We start from the raw sequence: 22,328 nt of genomic DNA, 5'->3' as shown, positions 1-22,328 counted from the left end.
AAGCATTTTGTGGTGATTTTTGGGGCGATTATGGCTCAAGAGTTGGGAGTTCGCCTTGTAATCGGAAGGTTGCCGGTTCGAGCCCCGGCTCGGACAGTCTCGGTCGTTGTGTCCTTGGGCAAGACACTTCACCTACCGCCTACTGGTGTTGGCCAGAAGGGCCGATGGCGCGATATGGCAGCCTCGCTTCTGTCAGTCTGCCCCAGGGCAGCTGTGGCTACAACTGTAGCTGCCTCCACCAGTGTGTGAATGGGTGGATGACTGGGTGTGTAAAGCGCTTTGGGGTCCCTGGGGGGACTAGTAAAAGCGCTATACAAATACAGGCCATTTACCATCTATATAGTTGACCTTGAATGAACTTCCCTGGTGTAGACCATTGGAAGGACATTTTTGCAGTAATACAGAGAAGCTTTTTTGACTGGTTAATGAAGTTAATGAGGAAGTTCAATAAGGAAGGATTACAATCACATATCTGCCTGCTTTCCTGGGTGTTCGGTCGTTGGTCTACTTCCACTTTCCCATGCTGTCGAACTCAGCGTTGACACCAATGCTGACACTAGTCAAATCATCTTTTTGTCCACCTTCTTCGAACCAATCAGCCACCACTCCACGTGCTTTAAATCTCACAGCTCAACAGTTTTCACGCTCTTGTGCGCTCAGTCCACCTCCTCCCACCGTGGTCACTCAGATCTGTCCTAATTTCTATCACCAGGATTATGTTCTGCTGTGTGGAGTGGATGTAAAGTGTGTAATCGCCAAATAGATTAATTGAATTATGTATCTCAATAATCGTGTTCGGTTCTTCTTGAACTGGTGTCTCAGTATATAAGGCAGAAAGCAGATTATTACCATATTACCAGGTTTAACTTGATATTATGAGATGTTTATTTACACAGCCAGCAGGCATGGAGCAACATTTGTCATGTTTTTGTGCTCAGTTATGTTCAAAAGCCACTTGTTAACTTTGTCTGCCTACCATTTGGTGCTGGTACTGGGTTTTTTGTGGCTCTTTCCACTGAAATCAGCTACCTGCTGCCACTACAAACAATGCGGGGCTGTAAGACTAAAACAGTGCGCTGAGTTATTGTCAGCTCTTCATTACAAGTGACCTACTTTCCCAAATATTGCATAGTGCCAAAAAATTGATCACGGCATGCAAAGTCATCTAAAAATGTGCAGAGGACTTCTTTATTTCTTTTCTTTTCTTTTTACTGGCCCTTTTTTTGCTTTCTGTGGTAGATTACCACTTTTATTAGAACTCGCACACATGCACACACAAATAAAGCACGAACATAAACAGACGCACACGCAAATTGTAAAAGCTTCCTCAGAGGTGAAAGCATAAACTACGAAAACAAGCTTCTCTTTGATAAGCTAATACCTGTGTGCCAGCTTCATTCATTCACACACATGGCTTTGCATGTGTTGGCCCTCACTCTCTCCATCTCTCTCTGTCTCTCTTTGACCCAGAAGCATTTCTTCTGCCCATCGAGACTTTCACAGAAGCTAAAAAAAGACACACTTTTCCCATCTCCTATGGAGGAAAGAGAAAAGTAAAGATATGGGAAGCAATGCAGCCGGCCCAGAGTGTCATTATAATAGATAATTTAAAAGCCTTGTGAAAAAAGAAAGAGTGCCATCTTCTGCTATGAACCTAAATATGCATGTGTGCATTGAACATGGCATATTCAATCAAAAGAGATGCTCGTGATGAGAGCACCACTTGTCTTCTCTTCATATACCGACGCAAAACATGGAACAGGAAGTCAGAAAGGCGTCTAAGGGCAATGACAGGAAACAAATGCTCTAATCACACCAGCAAATCTTTAAGTGTGTGCAAGAGAATTCGATTCGGCAAACAGTCACTGACAGATTTTATCTAACGCAACAGCAGTTTTTTATTCACAACCTAAAGACAACTTAAAGTTTAAAGTTTAAGCATTTTTCTTGGTGACAACTTGTAATAGAGATGGTTAGTGATCATACCACATGAGTGCAAATGCCATCAACAGTTTGCCCCAAATTCATTTGCAAGTCAATCAGAGCTTTACTTCATATCATTCTCCTGCTACTTGTCACCTTTTTCTTTAGGTTTCTACATACTGCTAAGTAATGAAGGGAAAATGTCCAAATCTCATGACAAGACCAGCAGAAGTATAGAATGTGTCTTAAATATTTTTAACTTCCCTCCCTTGTAAAGTGGTTCTCAGCACCAGAACAAACAGTGTCTATGGAAATCCACTAACACAGTGTTTCAATTCAATTGAAGCAGCTGGGGTCTAAAGCAATGATAGGTGAGGCTTTGGCTACACAAATAAAACTTATATTAGATTGATATGTGTATGATAAACAGCATTATTATAATTATATTTGTCGACAGAAAAAACGTATGCTAATGCACCTTATCGGCTTCAGTTGAGACTGATGCAACACTTGAACATCAATGGTAATAAAGAGGAAGTGATTCTGTCTAAACACACTACTCTGTAATGAAAACCACAATCTAGTTAAGAGGAACAGTTAACTGATGTCAACAAATATAACGGAACACACAAGATTTTTAAACTTCAGCTGCTGACTGACACGTGTGAGGTAAGCACTGAAATGCACCTTCAGTCCTCCTTTAAAACATGTTTCATGCACAGAGCTTTGATTCCAGATTAAATGTGCGTCGCAGAGTTTGTGACAAGAGCGTGCAACACGCAAAGAGCTAATGGCTGTTAACTGCAAAAGGATTTTCACGTGCAATTAACCCATTTAACATCCAGTGTTGAATTGGTTCGTACATTTTTGTAAGTGTAGAACAATAACGGTTTTATTCTGTGAGAACTACCTTTTGATATAAGTGAACATACAAAAATGAAGGAAGTCACTGTACTGTATTGTTTTTCTAGGCTTATGAGTTTGATTTGCATTCATTCAGGATTCAGCAGTCTAATCATCATCAGTAAGGACTCTGTGAGCACAGGCTTCCTTAGCCAGCCATTTAGCCATTTAAGTAACTTAACAGTATATGTAAAATATTACATGTAATGTGGATATGTTTTGCCATATGTATCAAAATACATATTAACAGTACTGTGCATATGGCTGAAATAGTCTACAATAGAGAAGTGCCAAAAACCTCTTCCTTCTCTGAAATGAAGAGTGAAAGATGCTGCAGGAATGAACTGAAAATTAGCATTAAATACGCTGTGACTTTTATTGACAACTGTGAATGTTCCTTGAGGATGATTTCATGGTGTAATGTGACACTATAAGTGTGTGAGACAACTCTACTTGCCCTTTTCCAGTGACTAAGCCACCACCAGAAATGACAGGGACAGTAAGGAAGAGAAGAAATATGGAAAAGAAAGGACTGGGTGAATATCCGAGGAGGATGTGTAATAATAAAATGGATTGATTCTTATAAAGAAGGTGGATTCCGTATGATCTTCATGTATAATCACATTTGAATATAAGAAATGACTGCTACTGCCTTAAAATAAAGACAAATATGATGAAGCATGGACACGGAGAGTATGGACTTGAGGCATTGTTTGCAGCTTTTTTGGCAACAGAAATGCCAATTATTCATTGTTGGAGAACATTTCTATTCAGTGCTATTGGTATGTGGTCTAATTCTTCTCAGTTGCCTTGGCGACATGCACATCAGGAGGACAACGCAGCATCTCGCAGCCTTCCAAAGGCAGGCTCTAAATTGTTCAATAAAAGGCAAAAAAATGTAAAATACCCACACACCTGCCAACAAGGAGGAACTCTCCATAAACCCCGAGCCGCCTCATGGCCATCAGCAGACCTCGGACAGTCATGCCCTCGCAGAAACACACCACCACACGAGCTTTGGGTAGTCGCTCCCGTAATTTCCTCAAAAGGCGGTCGTAATGTTTCTCCCCTGCGTTACTGTAGATCTTGTCCGAGTGAGCAATGCACAAGCCTTCTTGAGAGGCCAGCTCCTTGAAAGCCTCCATGCCACTCTCCCCATAGTTTCCTGCAGGTGACACAACAAAAGAGACAGTGAGAATAGCGAAATTTTAAATGGCGTCCCATAAAATGTATCTTCAGTGTCTTGGAATCCCATTTCTTAATGATGGGTCCATTTTCAGTCATTGAGAGCTTAAAAGATGAAGCTTTCATCTGTGATTGGAATACAATCCACATCTTGGTGTTTTGCATTACATGCCTTTTTATATGCAATAACACACTGGCATCATTAAATATGAGTAATTGCTTTTAACCACACATCTCTAATTATTGTGCTGATGGACAACAAGTGTTTAAAGCACCCCACCCCCCACCCTTCCCACCAGTTGTTCACTGTAACAAGCCCTGACCGAGTTGAAGCTCTGATCCACTGATAATGAGTGTGAGAGTTGGCCGGCTAGTGATTGCAATCAAAGCCAAGATCGTCGTCCTTGCTTAACAGCATGCTATCCCAATCAAGAGCCCAGCAAAGCTGTTGAGCCTAAATCTTCTATTTTCATGTGAACTACTTTTCTTGACTAATGTGTCAAGAGCTGGATTTCGGATGAAGCCAACGGATCTTTAGCAAGATACCTGGATTGTACAGACAAGTCAATCAGCTGTGCATGCAGGAACACGAACTTGCATTTGATTGTGCTTGTTATCAAAAGGGAATTAAAAGCACCTTTAAATAAAAATGTGTAAACATTGGGCTGTGTGATTGGCTTCACTGCCCCCACCCCCCTCCCTCCCAAACATGGGTGATGGAGAAAAAGTATTCTCTCTGTGCATGGCATGGCTTTACAGAGCGAGGAAGACAGCAGCTGACACAGGCATCACACTAAAGCATTTATTCTGACACAATGTGGCCATGTGTTGGTTTTCCGATAGCCCTTTGATGATATTTTCAATTGCCTCGTTTCATTCTTCCACTGGTAAATGGAAATAATGATATCCAATTATTTTACTCTTTCCATCTCAGCTATGAGACAGGTGGGCGGTGGTGCATTAGTTGACAGGCCTTTTGACAATGACCACCAAAAACCCACTCGGAGCATTGCAACCAGACGGATGATAATCGGGACAGGTAATTTATGCAATTTCACAGCCCTAGCTGTTGCTACTGGCAACAAGCTGCAATTATAACTTGAATAAGGTGGCAGGGAATAGGAACTCGTGGGCTTAAGACAGTCGTGACCACAGTTTCAGAGATAAATAAAGATAGCTCAAAACAAATTAGTGGATTTACACTGGACTTCTCAAAGGTCGAGTAAGGTCGCCCTATGGCAAAATATATTAAGTCTGAATAGACTAAAAAATAGAATGCCTACAGTTAATTAAGTCTTAAAAGTTTATATTGTGCAAAAGTATATTACTGTAATAATAACTGTACGCAATGAAATTCACCCTCCCCTGACTGTGCTCTCATCACTCTTAAATTATGACTTCAGTCCCACAGGATCCTGCTGTAGGTATATTGAAGGTCAGACAGCTAACGCCACCTAGATGTGCCTCCAGGTACTACACCTCCCTAGCTCCCTATCTTCATCTATCTGAAAGCAACCTGTGTCAAAGCCCATCTGCAACACCTGACTATAATAGGACTTTCCAAAGATGTTTTGCACTCCCCATGAGTATGCAGTTCCTCAGGGGGGGATCCTGGGTAATGTAGCCTGTCACTCATAATTTGGGCACACAGTAGATGACTGTGTGTTCACCAAGACTTTAATGAAAACCCATGGACATAATTCATGTCATAGTAATTACTTTGTCTTCCCAACCTGTCTCTCCTTTTTACCTCCCGTCTCCTCCATAATGCACTGGCAAGACTTCTTGAGACAAAAGTGAGCCCCGCTGTGTGAGACATGATATTCATTTTAATTTATATGCACTGAGAGGAATTTTAAGAACTAACGTCATTTTTCAGTCCAGTCTCACCCTTCACACTTAACAGTTTGAAAATTTCCACAAGAACACCTACAGTTTTAATGTTAATAAAGGGCCTGCTAGATTTCTACTTTTTCAACTTGTAATGATGACTTTAATAACACTGATGAGAAAGTCCAGCTTTGGATCCCAATACTGTAACATCATGCCAATATGAAGAAAAAAGAACATCAGACGACCTGATGTGTAGTCACCTTACACAGTTGCGCATGTTTGTTTGTTTATTTTTTGCGAGCAAGGCACCCATAACTCTGTTTTAGTGTATATGAGATGTTTTGCTGTACATGAGGCCAATACAACCCTCCAAACTAATGAGGGTCTACACTTAATACAGAGATGTGGATGCATTTGCCAAAAAAGCTAGAGACTGACAGGAAGGTGCAACGTGATATTCAAAGAGAAGTAAAATAGTAATCAAATGTTGATCAGCTACCTTGAATTTTAAAAAAAACATACACGTGAAGCTATTTTTATATATAAATATAAAAATATATGTAGTAGCCCTTCACACTTGGACAATCAAACACCCAGGATTGGCACAACATCTTATATAAAAGCTGGACATGTGTCACTGTCAAGCTCCAAACTCTGTGATCAATTACAGCATTGCTGTGATGCTTCACTATGTTGTCCACTAATAGGCTGCAAGACTAGGGGTGAATTATTCTACTGTTGTGGTGGTGTTAGAGACAAGCAGTAATGGGCTCTCACCCTCAGTGTGCACTGCAGACACATAGGTCCAGTTGTAATGCTTGACAATGTCCAGCATGGCCCGAGCCTGAAGAGTGTCTGAAGGAACGACCCTCAGGAAGTACTTGAACAAAGTCTTGTCACTCAGGTCGATGCTGGTGGCAGAGTAGGCAATCTGGGGGATGTTGAAAAGCTGCAACAGGTTTTGCACCTGAATAGCTACAGAGCTGGATCCAGGTCCGATCACACCAGCGATAGGTTTCTTGGAAGGTGGTGGCTGGTTGGATGGGGTACCGTCAATGCACCATTTGGACCCGTCCTTATCATCCCGGATGGAGATGAGGGAGTCCCGGATGAACTCGATGCTCTGCTCCAGGGCGACAGACGAGTGCCAGCAGGAGTCCCGGATCTCACAGCCAAGACTGATGTTGGGGAGCAGGTTGGGATCGGCGTTAATTCGGTCCAAAGTGTGGAACATGGCCTCGACCCTCTGTATGCCGTACTGCTCGCGCACGTCCCCGCACTTCCGCTCGGCCACCTTCTCAGCAGACGGCTGGTGGTGGACAGAGAAGAGCGCGCCGATGATCACGTCTCCGTCCATGCGAGCCACGGAGCGGGAAACAGCACGTGGGACCACCGACCGCTCATAGATGCTGCTGCTGTGGGAGAGCACGAGAACCCGAAAGAGACACGCGGGGAGACACAGGAGAGCTAAGAGACCCATCTTTACGCATGCCATGTTGCGCCACATCGCGTGAGCCGTGCCAACTGTGCAGGCATATCATCTGCTGTCTGCCAGTACTTCCACGCTTATCCCATCCATGACCTGCGAGCACGACACCTGGGAGGCATCCACGCACACCTGCTAAGAAACAAGACAAACTGCTGTGACGTGCAAGCTAGGAGAAACGAGGACAGATGTGCCAAACGTTTACGTATAAAGAGTTGACTAAGCACGCATGCTCCTTTACATCAACGCCCTGCTTCACATTCCTACAGCTGGCAGCCCTCCTTATCCCGCTATTATCAACCACCAGACGCGAGATGCCATTGAGCAAGGCATTCAAAACGGACACCCAGCTGGTCTATGGCCAACAGTGGTTCAACAGTACTACTGTCTGGTCCGCCAAGCCTCTACGTCTATTTAACACGTGCGGAGACAGTCCGTTACTTCAAAACCTCTCAGACAATACGGTGTTTTTCATTGCAAATGATCGCTTGCTATTTTGTGCGGATGCTGGCTCAGCCATCCACAAGATCAGGCAGGCTGCCGATTTCAGGACCGTGGACAGCGCGCTTTCCAAACACGGTACAAGGACGTCTTTGGGACTACTGGCTGCACTCGTCATCCCCTCACAGACGCATTCTTCACGATTTGACTCATCAATAGAAACTATTATACGAATCTATGTGAGTTTAATACGAGGAAGCCTACAAGATAGACGATATACATATAAACATATTATTATTATCCGTCGTGCAGCCTAAGGTACCTCTAGGTTTAAATGAATAATAATAATAATAATAATAATAATAATAATAATAATAATAATAATAATAATAAACAATCTAAGCTGTTACCTTTATAATAGGAAGCATGACATGACATGTTCTTATTGTCACCTTTAATCAGTCCATGTTTCCCATTCTGCTACAAACACCATGCACATTCAAACATGTTTTTTTCCTGGTGTGTTAAAACTTACCTGAATCCTTGAGACATGTCGCGTGCCTTCATCCGTCTTCTGTAGCGCGTGGTCTTCGGCGGTATTAGACTTGAGTCTCTCTCTTCCCCCTCTCTCTCTTTCTCTCCGTCTCTCTCTCTCTCTCGTATTTCTTGCTTGCTCTCTCGACTCCAAACATGAAAATGAACATCCCCCCTGCAAGTGTCACCCCTTCCCCCTCCCCCTCCCCGTGTCTAAGCCCATAAATCTTGCAATGTTTTATGAGAGATAAGAATACGAGCATATGAGCAAAATCTGTATTTAAACATAATGCACAAAAAAAAAATTCATATTCTGAGCATTTTGTGACGTCAGGTGAGCAGGGCACTAAAAATCTATTCTGTAGTTGTTCATGTGTGTGTGGATGTTTATGTTGGATACAGGCTTTTGCATATCATTATTTCAATTAACTTGTATTTTGTCACTTGCTTTATTTTGAAAGGGAGAAAGAACATCAGATTAGTCTGAAGTCTGGCGTTACACACCATTTTGAGCATTTGACAGCTGAAGAGAGTTTTAGGACGTTGAGCTGAGAAGTGCAAACAACAAACAGAGAGGAGCCTGCTTCTCATATCTCCACTCACTTGAGTTTACTTGAGGCCTCTGGCTCCAGCACGAAAAATAAGCCCTGGATGTTTTTAGCACGGAGTAGAGTCTGTTGCGCCACCTAGCGTTCGGTTGAAGGAGCTCGATGACTTATCAGTCATTAGGTCAACAAAACCGGCCACGGATCTCAGCTTTTCGACCCTTAAGCAGATTCAAAGAGCTGCCATTAGGACGTAAGATCAATTTTTTTTTATGTATTTTTAAATAATTATTCCCTGTGAGTTATGATTACAGAGAGGACTCTGAAATAATTTCGCTCAAATCTGGCGAAATTGCGAGTGAATTTAGTAATTGTTTCATCTTTACCCATCCATTATGATAAGCAAAGGTTTCCCTCCCGAGAGGCATGTATTCTCAAGTAGTGGGCCCTTGTCGTGACTCACGCCAGGCGGTATGAATCAAAAATAAACTTATACAAAGGCGTCACTACTGCCATTCCTGGTGCCCGGGGCTCCGGGAGCGAGCATCTGATATTGAACCTGAATAGAAGTGACATGTTTAAGAAGGAGACACTGCTGGATACTACGGCCAGCTGTGGGCGGGGACTTCAGCCTGAGTGGGTGGACCGCAAGGCTTTGTAGCAACCACTTAAGAGTGATATTATTTAGATTATGCAATATTAGTAAAAACAGATAAGAAAAAAAACCCTTAAATTTATTTTATAAACTGGGTATTGTATGTTTGATGTCCATTTAGATCAGGGGTGTCATACATAAGGCCAAAATCGGCAAAGCCAAGACAGGACAGCTTTAGAAAATGTGAACTTTTAATTGTATTTTACAGCTTTTCAAATTATATCCTTTCCCTTTAGTTGGATTCATACCACATATATACGTCGCTTCTTACACTGAGTCCAAAAAAAGGACATTTTCTGTGAAAATGAAAACTTTATAGTTTATAATTATAAGACAGTCTGGGAAAAATATTTGCTGGAACCTTTTCTGTAATTTTACACATTTATCATGTTTTTTATAGGTCCGGCCCACTTAGGATTAAAGTCACCTATGATGCAAAATGAGTTTGACATTCCTGATTTAGAGTTTGCATTGTTTCCACCTTCTGCTATTAATACAGTGGCTGCTTATGCTTGCAAAAAGAGACATTACAAAAAAAAAATAAATAGATAAATCACCCACAAAACACTCTTACCTAGCTATTTTACATCTTCAAAACCTTACTGTCATCAATCAATGTTTTGAAAAGTCTTATGTTACTAGTCCTTATTTTGTTCCGCTTGCAGCAATGTCTGCCCTTCTCATCCAGAGCAGACGATTGATAGCCTCTCTTAAAGACAGAAAATAAGAACTGCTTAATAAGCAACAGTGAAAAGATGATACATAAATATCTGTTTTCTTGTTGAAATATTTTACATTAACCCCCTCGTGAATGTGCACAGATAGACATGGTTTTCAGGTTGGTGGGGGTGGGTGAAGTGAGAATTAAAAATAATCTACAAAGACCAAGAAAGTTTTCACAGTTCTGTGAAAAACTAAGTAGTATAGACTACAACCCTCTATAAAATTAAAATTAAATGGACTCAATTAATCGATCATCAATAAGTGTGAGCACTTTTATAAAAGCCAACGTTTTGGCAGTTTGCTGGTCTAGAGCATTAAGGTGCAAAAACCCATGAGCTACATCTCAGAATCTACAAGCGTCAGTTAGTATGTTTAATGTTAAAGGTCACAATTAGAAAAAGACAGGACAAGTGTCGCTTGTTTGGAAGTGAAAAGAAGATCGCAGTACAGCCTTGGTTTGTCAAGTTGCATCTGAACAACCCACAAGACTTCTGGAATAAAATCCTTTGGACAGAAAAGATCAAAGTGGAGATGTTTGTCTTTAATGCACAGAACCACATTTGGAGAAAATCAGACAAGGCATATCAGCACAAACACCTCAACTCATCCCTTAAGCACGGTGGCAGACTGGCAATGATTTGGGCTTGTTTTGCAGTCAAAGGGCTTGTACACCTTGCAGTCACTGAGTCAACCATAAACTCCTCTAGAGTCAGATGCGAGGCCATCTGTCCAACAACTAGATCTTGGCCTAAACTGGATTATGCAACTGGACAATGATCCCAAATACAGCAGTAAATCTGCAACAGAATAGTTAAAAAAAACAAAAGAAACAAGATGTTGCAATAACCCAGTCAAAGTCCAGACCTCAACCTGAGTGGACCTGAATGCATTTTGTTTGTTTTATTTAGTTCTTTAAATTAAATGACAGTGAGACTTCGGTTGATATGATGTTGATATGATGTAAAACAGCAATATTCCCACTGCATGGGTTTGTTTCAGCACCTCGTGACAGGTGTATTCAGTTCTGCTCAGCTTTGATGTGTCCATGAGTCAGCTCCCCCGGGTCCTGTGGTGCTGTTATGTAGGTGGCCTCGACCTCTAAACGTGGCACGTCCTTCTGTTAACAGCAATAAAGTGAGGCACAGTCCATCTTTTTCCACCTAGGAGGAGGCTTAACAAAAACAACAGTGCAACAGTGACCTCTCCTGTTTGTTAGCAATTACTGCATGTTAGTTGAAAAATGTTTGTAAAGCTGCATTCTCTTGGACATATCAGACCCAAAAGTTTATATTACTTCTGTTTTTAAAGAGGAGCAATTTTCAGTTTAGCAGGTTATTCATTTTCTTACTTTTTCGAAAAAGTTAGAATCACCAGCACATGGGAAAATCAGTAATCTTCTTTCTAATGATCGTTTAAGTCATATTTGTAATGTTTTGTGGACTTAAGGCCAGCAAATTTATTTGTAAGCTATTTTTTTCCACGCAGACATAATAAAATGAACAAATAAAATAAATATCCGGTACACATTAAGGAGCTTCCGTCATCAGTTCATACACAGTACATTGTAAGGTATCCAGAAATTGCTGAACAGAAGCAAACAAGGAATACAAGTTATTATTGGAAAAAATCTTTTTTTACTATGGTTTAATCTATATAAAATAATCAGGTTTGTATGATGTAATATGCCAGTTTTGTTAGTTAGACTTGCAGTTTATAATGAATTGAAGCTGAACTTAACTTAATTATTGGACCCTCTTGTCCATCCTTATCACTGGTGTTGGACGAAAATCCTGTTAATCTTACAGAACCCAACACCATTGGATGGCAGCACGTATAGAATCAGCAGTGGAATGTAACTCAGTACATTCCATCAGGAACTTTACTAAAGTATTGTTTCAGTGTAATTGGATGTTGTTACTTTCTCCTTCTATTTACAATTGTTGTAAATATTGTACTCCAAACAATTTATCTCTCTCTCTCTCTCTCTCTCTCTCTAATCACATTATTAAACACATCATTAAAGTGATATACACGCATTACTGAAGTAACATTTGTGTGTTCCTATGATATATGTTTGTGCTTCCAAAATACATTTTTATAGGTTTTACAAATTTTAATGCTACAATGTCAAAATAACCCATGACATAACAGTACAGGTTTATCCTGTCATAGTTATTATAGATGTCATGATGTATAAGTGGAACTAAACAATGACCATAATGTGTCCTTTTTTAAAAAAGTTTAGATTAATTGTTCAGTTAAAAACACCAGTTTTTCAGTATTGTTTGCTTTTAACATCGTTGCAAAACTCCATGTCGCACCTATGTAGGCAACTCCCGTGATTATTCTCAGCTTTTTTTTTTTCTTTGATGTGCGCTTTGGTCAATAAAGTTTTGAACACAAAAAAAAGAGAAAGGCTGAGAGGATATGTAGCTAGCTACTGGCTATCATTAGCACTTTCTCTATAGCCGTAACTGCAGTTAACAGCTGGGTTTGTTGTAATTTTTTTAAATACTTTTGATCGGACTTTTTGCTGCCAACATTACGATCAGGTAAGAAGTGCCCTGCATGCTAGCCCGGGTTTATACCGCTGTTGTTTTGAACCGTTCAACTTCCGAGCTAGCTAGCTGTTGTTAGCTAACAGTATGAGCCTGCCTGCCATTGTTACAAAAACAAGTTGATTTGATGGTGAAGGAGCTGATGACAACAAACAAGCTTGCAGCACTGGACTCGTAATATACTACTGTACACGGTAGTGAAAGCTTCTCGTCTTTTTTTGCTCTTGTTTTAAGTAAACTTAGCGAGGAACATTAATCTAGCCACGCTGTGTTTTTGTGTTACGTTTGTTGTCAGTGAATGCGCTTTATTTGGGTCAGACATCTGAAAAGAGATGCTGGCTAAAAAAAAAAGTAACTAGTATTGTTTTGTTAAAATATTGTGGATGTTAGTCGCGTGTTTGGTTATGTATTTATACATGCTGCAAGGTTTAGAAGTGACGGGGTAGCGTTTAACTTTCCAATGGATTTGTTTGCATTCACTCGTTTGCCTGAAGTGGTTACAGAAACAGATGCTCTGAGTAACTTGCCACTGGCATCAGGGGTTTTTTTTGTTTTGTTTTGCTTTTAATCTTTTTACACGTGAGATTTAAAAATGGCTGCACCGTAAGTGTCCTTTCTACATGTCCAGCTTCGTTGGATACATTTTAGACGTGTTTTCTACTCTTAAAGATGTCACTAGCTGATCTCTGGCTACAAAATAACTTTATTTAATGTGTTCTGTTCACAACTTCTGTTAAAGTCTTTAATATAATCTAGAATCATTCATTATGAGCCAACACACTTTTGCATTTTATGCCCGTAGGAAGTTAAACTTTAAGTGCACTATCAAATGCTAGTGCAACAGTGGAATTACACTGGCTATGTAGATTCTTAAAGATGAAGATTTATTTTGCTCCTAAATTTGATTTAATACAATTTATTTGTTTTGTAAGATTTTTTTTGGAGCCTTGCCAGTGAATGACATAATAGATACAGCAATGTGTTTATTATACTCAAAACGAGTATGCTGTTTTTCAGTATAAGTTCATTTGTAACATTTTATAAACCGAACACACTGCCGACTCAAATCATGCACAAAATTAGGGAGATATGTTATTCTCCTGTCCAAAATGTGAAAAAGAAAACGTTTTAACGTCCTGCACTGACCAGGGAATTTTCCTAATAAGGTACTGTATGAGACAGCCTTTTAGGTGTGTCACGTGACTGCAGCTGAGTTTGTTATTCTTTAGCAGAGAGGGCACTGTTTCACAGTTGCCATGCAGGCTTCATTCATGGAAAGAAGAAAACTGCAGAATATTTAGGTTTGCTTTGTAACTACTGATTTTTTTCCCCAGTGCATTCATATGAGGCATGTTATGTTGTATGCAGAGGGGGCAAGTATAATGCGCTGCTCTTTCATGAAATAATATGTGACAATAAATTAAAACGGTTCGTACACTTCTTTTGAAATATACTGCAATGAACTACAGTAAAAGTCTCTTTTAAATGCAGTTTCTGCTACCTAGAAATAGCATTTCTGTTGTATTACCTACTTTTCTTGTTGCACTTTTAAGAAGCTTTGATGCTTTGCTTACATGCTATTTGGTTGAAATAAAGATCTTTAGTACTGAGGCATGGCTCTCATGTGTGACATCTACTGGTTTGTTGTAGTTGTAACAACCTTTCAAGACTTGACTAAAACTCTAGGACAGCATAATACTGATTTTATAGTTTCCTTTGTTTTATGTGTGCAAGCAAGGGCTCAGATGGCTACTTTTTTTTTTTTTTTTAATTCTTTTATCTTTAATATTTCTCATTTAGAAAGAACAGCTGTAGTAAATGCAGTTATGCAATGTGCAACATACTTCATGTGGTGCCGAGATGGCGTACATGTCAGTTATTGTTGTTAGCAGGTATATTCCCAGTGACCATTGTGAACTGTCTTTTCAAGATGATGCTATTTATTCTAATTGTAAAACGCAAAATATAGCAAAAAATAAAAAAAATCTTGGTTTCGTCATTTACTGTATTGTAATAATATCACACTGCATTCTGTTGCTTTTTGACTCGAGCTCCGATACTGTATTAAAGCAGTCGACTTTGTTGCTAATGTGTCGTCGCCCTACACTTACTGCATTTGATCTTTTGGCAGGACTGTGGACTGTCTTCTTCCAGAGTCACTCCCCATCACTCTGGTCTGAAGATGGAAGAGGACCATGTTCACTGTATTTCCTGTTTTAACCAGAGGTGCACGGTCAAAGCTGAAACAGGAGTTTCTTGCGAGCTTATAACGTGTCCTTTGCTTTGTGGGGCTGTTTTTCACTCCTGCAAAGTGGATGAACATCAACTTATGTGCCCACTGATGAGGATTCCTTGCCTAAACAGTGGATATGGTTGCCCCGCCACCCTGGTGCGCAACCAGATGTATGCTCACCTGGAAGTGTGTCCAGCTGGACTTGTGTGCTGTACTATGGAGTGGAACAGATGGCCTGTTAGTTGCCTGGATTATACTTCCTATGAAAGCCTGAGCCGTGGTGTGGAAGAGGTAGAGCAGCTGGACATGGCACTTGCCCTTCAGGACCAGCGTACACTGCTGGAGTCCCTCAAGGTCATTGCCATGGCACCTACTGCACAAGGAGAGCCACTTGTCAGTGTTAGTAAAGAGAACAGAGCGACACACTCCACTTTACAAACATGTGCTCCTAAGGCCTCCTCATTTATTCAGTCACCTTCCCCGCTGCCAGCCACTCATCAAGCACAGCCACACCCACCAGGCTCAGCAAAGGAGAAAATTTTCAGTGGAATTAATGGCTTGAATGAAGAGCACTTTGGTAAACTGTATGAGGCCACAGTTGAGACTGCAAGAAGCTTAGCTGCTGCTTTAGACTTTGTTAGCAGTGCCAGCTCTGGTGAAACCAGCGCAGAGCGTGTGAACAAAGAAGCTGCTGTACAGAAAAGTAGATTGAGCAACAATGGAGACTTTCAGAATGGACTGGAAGACGAAACACCTGCAGCTTCAGATAGTTTGCATAAAAGCGGCATTGAGGAGGAAAGTGTTTGTTCAAGCTGCTTGAGTGGAAATGGGTCTCTAAACGAAACAGACGTAATGATTGTGAATACAGCCAATGGACCATTTTTAGGGGCACCTGAGGCTTGTCTTGAGACGGCCTGTCCCATTGAAGTTCAAGATAACTTGCATGCTGATGACTCTCAAGAATTACTTGCCCGTCAAATGGCACCTCCACTCCATGTCAGAAGGCCTGTGGCACAGAGGGCTGGTCATATCGTTCTAGAAGATAGAGGGCTCTTTCTTTCAGAAAACCATGGGGTCAAGAGGAACTACCAGACCTTTAGGGGCCCAAGCCAATCTTCATTTTCTAATGGTCAGATGGGTATCACTCCAGGCAGGTCATTGTCTAGGTTCCAACCCGTAATGGAGGACAAGGCAGTGGATACTTCAGAGCTAGAGCAGGATGACGACCCCATGGGTCTAGGAGAGATCGATCTGATCACAGCAGCCCTGCTCTTCTGTTTAGAGGAGTCTAGAGAGTGCAGAAGGATCTCTGATACAGTCTATATTGATGGTTACCATGTTAACTTTGGCACACAGACTTTCACCTTTCCTGCTGCAATCTTAGTCACTAACACCAGAGTGGGTGACATGGCCTCTGCTTCTGCCTGCGACCATGCTGCCCCACAGATCTCCTACCCCAGCCCTTTCCGTACCCTCCGCTTAGGTCTCGTCCTGGAAGCTCTGGAGGTCGAGGCAGTCCCTCATAACCGTTACCTCCCTCCTAACCCCCGCTACCAGCATATGTTCCCCTTTGTCTGTGGTCAGTCATTCCGCCGGGACCAGTTTTCATCCCATTTCACAAATGTCCACGGTGACATTCACGCTGGTCTCAATGGTTGGATGGAGCAACGCTGCCCCCTGGCATATTATGGCTGCACGTTTTCCCAAAGAAGATTTTACCCATCTGTCCAGGGGGCAAAGGTGATTCATGACAGGCACCTCAAATCCTTTGGAGTCCAGCCTTGCCCTAAAGCAAAACTTCCAGGTGACTCCCAGTCAGACCAGTTTAGTGGGCTTCCTATTGAGATACTGTGGCACATAGCTGGATTCCTGGACAGTTTCAGCTTGTGCCAGCTGTCATTGGTATCAAGGACTATGAGGGAAGTGTGTGCCAGCCTCCTTCAGACCAGGGGTGTAGTGGACCTGCAGTGGGAGCGAAGACAAAGCCCTGGTCCTCATGGCACTGTGTCATGGCAGACGAAAAATAAAGTAAGCAGAAATCCAGTGTACTGTACTGTATACTGGTGTTTAACTATTTCTCTAAAATAGTTATTAAAATTTCTTGTTAGCACCAATGTATATAGCTATCGTACTACCTATATTAAATGCAAAGTAATATATAAAAGGCCAGATTTTAAAGATAATAAATCAAAAACTACTTTTTTTATTTACTAACCCAGGTTTGGCGATTCAGCACTGCCTTCAGCCCGGTGTTATCGTGGGGCTTCACTGACGTCCCCAGCATGTCGAACCACCTTAAGAAGTGCCACTTCAACAATGTGGAGCACAAGACCGAGCCTGTACCCCTTCCCGCCATGTGCACCGCACGGGATGGACACTCACTCCGTCGCGTCCTACGCCATGTTAACATCTGACCAAACACAACCGACCAGTCAAAGCTGCATGAGATTCACTGCCGTAATCTGTGAATGCTGCAACTAAAAAAAAAAAAATAAAATAAATCTCTTCCTGCATCACACTAGATTATGAAGAAGCCTTAATGAAAACACTTCACTTGCCAGGTTTGTTGTGTGTGTGTTTGAGGTCCCTGTGGAGAGAGAGAAATAAAACAAACATTTCACTTCGCATGGATATGATCTGAAAATGCGCACTTATTCTGATAAGATGATCTATATTTTCTTGAGTACAGATATGCACAGTGGATTTATATTATTCTATGTGATATGATATCTATATTAACAGGAATTTAAATGTTTTCACACTCTTGCCTTTCAGTAGTAGCCATGGGGAAAAGCAGATTGTTGTTTTTGTTTGTTTGCATAATTTCTGTCTGTCAGAAGGTATGCTAGCACTTTATATAATATTTGCTATTCCCTCTTCAGTGACCCTAAATGATATAGCTCTGATCTCTTTAAGTGTCAGCCAAGTGCAAACTTGTTGTCTGGGTATGTAGGATGTCCGAATGTGAGTGTAAACAGATGGATAACACAGAAATGCATGTGCTTTAATACAGTTTAATAAAGTCTTTACAATTTTTGTAAAGTTATTTCTTATTTTTGGAGGGTTTGTTTCATTTATTTATTTCTACTACTGTAACTAGGCTAGTATAGTTAAATCACAGTTAAATTATTAATTAAAATTGCATAGCTGTCTTTCTAAAACTAGTATTTCAGAAACTGTTGATCTACTGGTATTTCCTGCAGAACCATCTCTTGAGTTTAAAGAGGATGGTCTTCAAAATATCAAGTGAGCATCAGTTCCCTGGACATGTGTTTGCCATGTGTTCCCTAAACACATGGCAAATTTCGAAACAGAACTATAGTATCAGATGACGCCACCGGGTGTTACTCCAGTCAGGTACAAACTGAAAACTGAGGCTACAATTTGCAGAGGCTCACCAAAATTGGACATTATAATATTTGAAAATCGTCTCATGAGTCTCCATTTCTGCTGCAATACATGTCTGTAAACATGAAAGCATGATTCATCCTGACTTGTATCAACAACTCGGACCACTGCTAGTGGTGTGATAGTGTGTGGGACAGTTTCTTGGGACACTTTTGGCCTCTTGGTACGGATTGAGCATTATTTAAATAGTGTACCCATCTTCCAATGGCTGCTTCCGGCAGGATAACGCCAATGTCGCAAAGCCGATTTCATCCCAAACTGGTGCCTTGAATGTGGAAATGAGGTCGTTGTACTCAAATGTCCTTCACAGTCACCAGACCTCAACCCAGTAGAGCACCTTTGGCATGTGGTGGAACAGGAGGTTTCATTCTGGCTGTGCTGCCAATAAATCGGCAGCAGTTTGCAGATTTTTTTGGCCATAATTGCAATCTATGAAAAAACTGCATTTAAAAACTATAGCTACATCTCTTATTGTCATCAACTCTAGAATAACATTTACGGTATAATTTAGATTAACCTCAGCTAAATTAATTATAAAACATTTTCACCACTTCTTTTTCTAGTCAAATATCAGCATTAAAATATTCATAAACAAATACCAACAGTATTTATATTCTCCTGGTGAAAATACAGGAAAACTGTGGTATTTACTCAGTGATAAAAATCATCTACATTTTATAATTGTGTGAAAATATTTCTTTTGCGTCTAGTACTAGATTTAGCATCAGTGTATTTATATTTTACATTTGCATTTAGATTATTCTTAATTCAAAAAGTACATTAATTAAAAACTACTACTAATGTTTTTGATTATTAATTATATTTAACTAATAATAATTATTCTCTTTTGGGTCTGACAGGATCAAACGGTTCATGAAAAACATGTTTCCTCAGTGTCTGTACAGCTGCTCATCCTACCTACTTGCAGGTATGGGAAAGAAGTCTGACTAAAATGAGCTACAGCTCCATCTGTTGGCCAGATAACATCACTGCAAAGTCTGGACTCAATCCCCAACTTCTACTACAGAGATATAATATACTAAATGCTGCTTCCTTATTCACAAGAGGTTGTCACAGTGGGTAGCTTTACATGTTTAATTTAGCAGGGGGTTTTTTGCCGGATGCACTTCCTAATGCAACCCCAAAGGGATTTGTTTCTCCTCCCGGGATCATATAGTGAAACATCATTAGCAAGTGAAGATTAAATTAACAGAATAAGCAGAACAAGCCAACCAATCATCTAGCTGGTCCAGCCAGCAGCCCACAGCCAGGCTCCACCATCAGCCCACAGCCAGCCTCCACCATCAGCTAGCAGGTCCAGCCAGCAGCCCACAGCCAGGCTCCACCATCACCTAGCAGGCCACAACCAGGCTCTACCACAGGTCTACCAGGTCTATCCGTCAGTCAGCATGTTATCCTCGGTAGTCTTTTTTTCCTTTATTGCTTTTATTGACAGCTTTTTGTCTACATGAGGTGCAGAAACAGTCTGTGGAGCAAGAGAAACCATACTTCTTACTCCTCTCAAAGGGAACAAGGTGGGATTTTACATCTTTTAGAAGCTTCTCAAACGTGATCATCAGCAGAGATCTCATTTCAACTGATTTAACTGATTTATTTATTCCAATATGTGTAAAAAGAAAATGTTTTATTGTTCTTCTGCTTCTTTTATCTGGAAATGTGCAACCTAATCCCGGTCCAGATTGCAAATGCTTAAGTACTCCTTGTGATTTTAAAACTCGAACAGGTCTTGGTATCACTCATTGAAATGTCAGAAGTCTTCTTCCCAAACTTGATTTTGTGAAAATTTGGATGAGAGAGTTAGATACCGATATTCTCATATTATTAGAAACCTGGCTTACAAAATTGATTACTGACAAAGACAAAACGGGCTATAATCTTTTCCGTTGCGACCGCCCCAGAAAGGATGGCGGTGTTGCAATTTATGTAAAAAGCAAATTCCATGTTACTGTTGATTCATCGGTATCTGTTCGTAAACAGTTTGAACTTCTTGCCCTCAAGCTCCAACTTTTCAAGGGCTATTTTATTACCATTGTGGGTTGTTATAGACCCCCCTCGGCTAGTAGTAGATATTTTTACCAGCTTTGTTAAGTATATAGCACTATTATCCGATGTGTGCAAGGACACCGAGCTGCAGGAATGGATCAATGAGATATTTACACACGGCGTCTTAGGAAACAAACTCTCTGGTAAATAATAAATACCCTTAATTATATTTGTCACATAAAGCCTAGGTTATAATGAAAAATATAGTGACTGACAGTGAGCGTTCTGTTAACAGGGTTTCCGGCATCCTTTAATACTGTTGAGGAGGTGATCAAGTTTATCACCATGGTGATCTTCACAGTGTCAGTTCAACATGCTGCACTCAATAATGGACAGGTATGACAGCACGCTATGTAATTATGTTTGATCAAGTACAGTGAGTCTTTGCATCTCCAATAAGGAATTGATTCAGCTGCCTTTTGGCCACAGAGAAGTGTCTCTATTCTATTCCATGTTTCCCTGGTTTGCATTTTTGTAAAGGATACATACTGCAGCAGATCCAGAGAAACACCTCATAATTTTACAAGAAATTTAGGAGCATTTGGCTGAGTCAAGTCATTCCAAGTTACTGCACCCAGTTCTTTGGATCATTGTCCCATCATGCTGTGATAAGCTGAGTTATCAGATTTTATGCAAACATGTGAATGTTGTCAAATTCTCACATTCTGAAACCAACTACATTTTCCAGATATTCAACTTTCACCTAATGTTATCATAAGGTGAAGCAAAAATCAAAAAACACACATCATTATTATTGTATATTTATTTTATTTTATTCTACTGTATATAGTATTTTATTTTATTCTATTCTGTACAGTTGTGTACTGTATTTATTCTTATTGTATTCTAATTTTTGCCTCATAACTTTTGCACTGTCCACTTCCTGCTGTGACAAAACAAATTTCCCACATGTGGGACTAATAAAGGTTATCTTATTTTATCTTATCTTATCTTATGGCACGCAAAATCTTGGACCACATTTATCATTTATATAACTATATAAAACATTTAGTAAAATCTGCTTTGTCAGTTATTCTCTCCGACTATAATTCCCTTTGCTTTATGTATCAGAAAAACATAATAGAAGAATAATAGAATTTGCTGTAGCTCTGAAGATATTGATAGATAATGTTTAACATGAGAACAGATATCTACCCTTATTTACATAGATACAATAGCTATGTCCTTTGTTTGAAAAAATAAAGCAAGTCATTTATAAAAACTTGTTTCATTCTAGTTTGACTACAGCTCCTGGATGCCCTATGGCTCAGGCTTGCTTCACAAACCTGCTCCAACCACAAAGGGGCAGTCAAGCATGACGACATTATTGGAGACTCTTCCAAATATTGGGGAGACAGTAAAGTTTGCAGGAATGCTTTGGGTACTTTCCCACAAGTATACACGAGATACAAGCGGCAGAAATGAGCTTCCTCCGAAGGGTGGCTGGCCTCTCCCTTAGAGATAGGGTGAGAAGTTCGGCCATCCGGGAGGGGCTCAGAGTAGAGCAGCTGCTGCTCCACATCGAAAGGAGCCAGCTGAGGTGGTTCGGGCATCTGACAAGGATGCCCCCTGGGCGCCTCCTGGGTGAGGTGTTCCAGGCATGTCCCACCGGGAGGAGGCCCCGGGGCAGACCCAGGACACGCTGGAGAGATTATATCTCTCGGCTGGCCTGGGAACGCCTTGGTGTTCCCCCGGATAAGCTGGAGGAGGTGGCTGGGGAGAGGGAGGTCTGGGCCTCTCTGCTTAGGCTGCTGCCCCCGCGACCCGGCCTCGGATAAAGCGGATGAAGATGGATGGATGTTTCATTCTAGTTTGACTACAGCTCCTGGATGCCCTA

At 40.9% G+C, this 22,328-nt stretch overlaps 2 protein-coding genes and 1 long non-coding RNA gene across 6 annotated transcripts in view; 2 read left to right on the top strand and 1 right to left on the bottom strand.

The window, feature by feature from the left end:
- The window catches only part of grm1a (glutamate receptor, metabotropic 1a), a 35,401-nt gene extending 26,950 nt beyond the window's left edge, over positions 1 to 8,451 (bottom strand). For 2 of the 3 annotated variants that reach the window (XM_042225899.1, XM_005914560.2), the window contains exons 1-3: positions 8,307 to 8,451; positions 6,622 to 7,465; positions 3,742 to 3,991 (exon numbers count right to left, since the gene is read on the bottom strand). In XM_042225899.1, the coding sequence (XP_042081833.1) occupies positions 3,742 to 3,991; positions 6,622 to 7,351 (980 nt within the window). In that variant the 5' untranslated portion in view covers positions 7,352 to 7,465; positions 8,307 to 8,451. The remainder of the gene's footprint in view (positions 1 to 3,741; positions 3,992 to 6,621; positions 7,466 to 8,306) is intronic. The other variant, XM_042225900.1, reaches the window with a different exon arrangement.
- A 4,168-nt stretch (positions 8,452 to 12,619) lies between these two features.
- On the top strand, positions 12,620 to 18,072 carry LOC102312988 (F-box only protein 30). Of its 2 annotated transcripts, none has more exons than XM_005914564.3 (3): positions 12,620 to 12,780; positions 14,918 to 17,047; positions 17,239 to 18,072. In XM_005914564.3, the coding sequence occupies exons 2-3, from the start codon at positions 14,969 to 14,971 to the stop codon at positions 17,431 to 17,433; spliced, it is 2,274 nt and encodes a 757-aa protein (XP_005914626.1). In that variant the 5' UTR covers positions 12,620 to 12,780; positions 14,918 to 14,968; the 3' UTR covers positions 17,434 to 18,072. The 2 variants fall into 2 exon arrangements, with proteins under 2 accessions (XP_005914626.1, XP_005914627.1); XM_005914565.3 differs by lacking the exon at positions 12,620 to 12,780 and adding an exon at positions 12,787 to 12,980.
- Positions 18,073 to 19,761: 1,689 nt separating this feature from the next.
- LOC102313506 lies at positions 19,762 to 21,886 on the top strand. Its single transcript, XR_315315.3, has 3 exons — positions 19,762 to 20,634; positions 20,727 to 20,827; positions 21,729 to 21,886. It is a non-coding gene; the product is annotated as an uncharacterized LOC102313506 (long non-coding RNA).
- The last annotated feature ends 442 nt before the right edge of the window (positions 21,887 to 22,328 follow it).

This window comes from Haplochromis burtoni, unplaced genomic scaffold (assembly GCF_018398535.1).
Source record: "Haplochromis burtoni strain Fernald_Lab_line unplaced genomic scaffold, NCSU_Asbu1 Contig_8, whole genome shotgun sequence".
NCBI lineage: Eukaryota > Metazoa > Chordata > Actinopteri > Cichliformes > Cichlidae > Haplochromis > Haplochromis burtoni.
The sequence above is the reverse complement of the archived record's forward strand: the minus strand, read 5'-3'. Positions and strand labels throughout refer to the sequence as shown.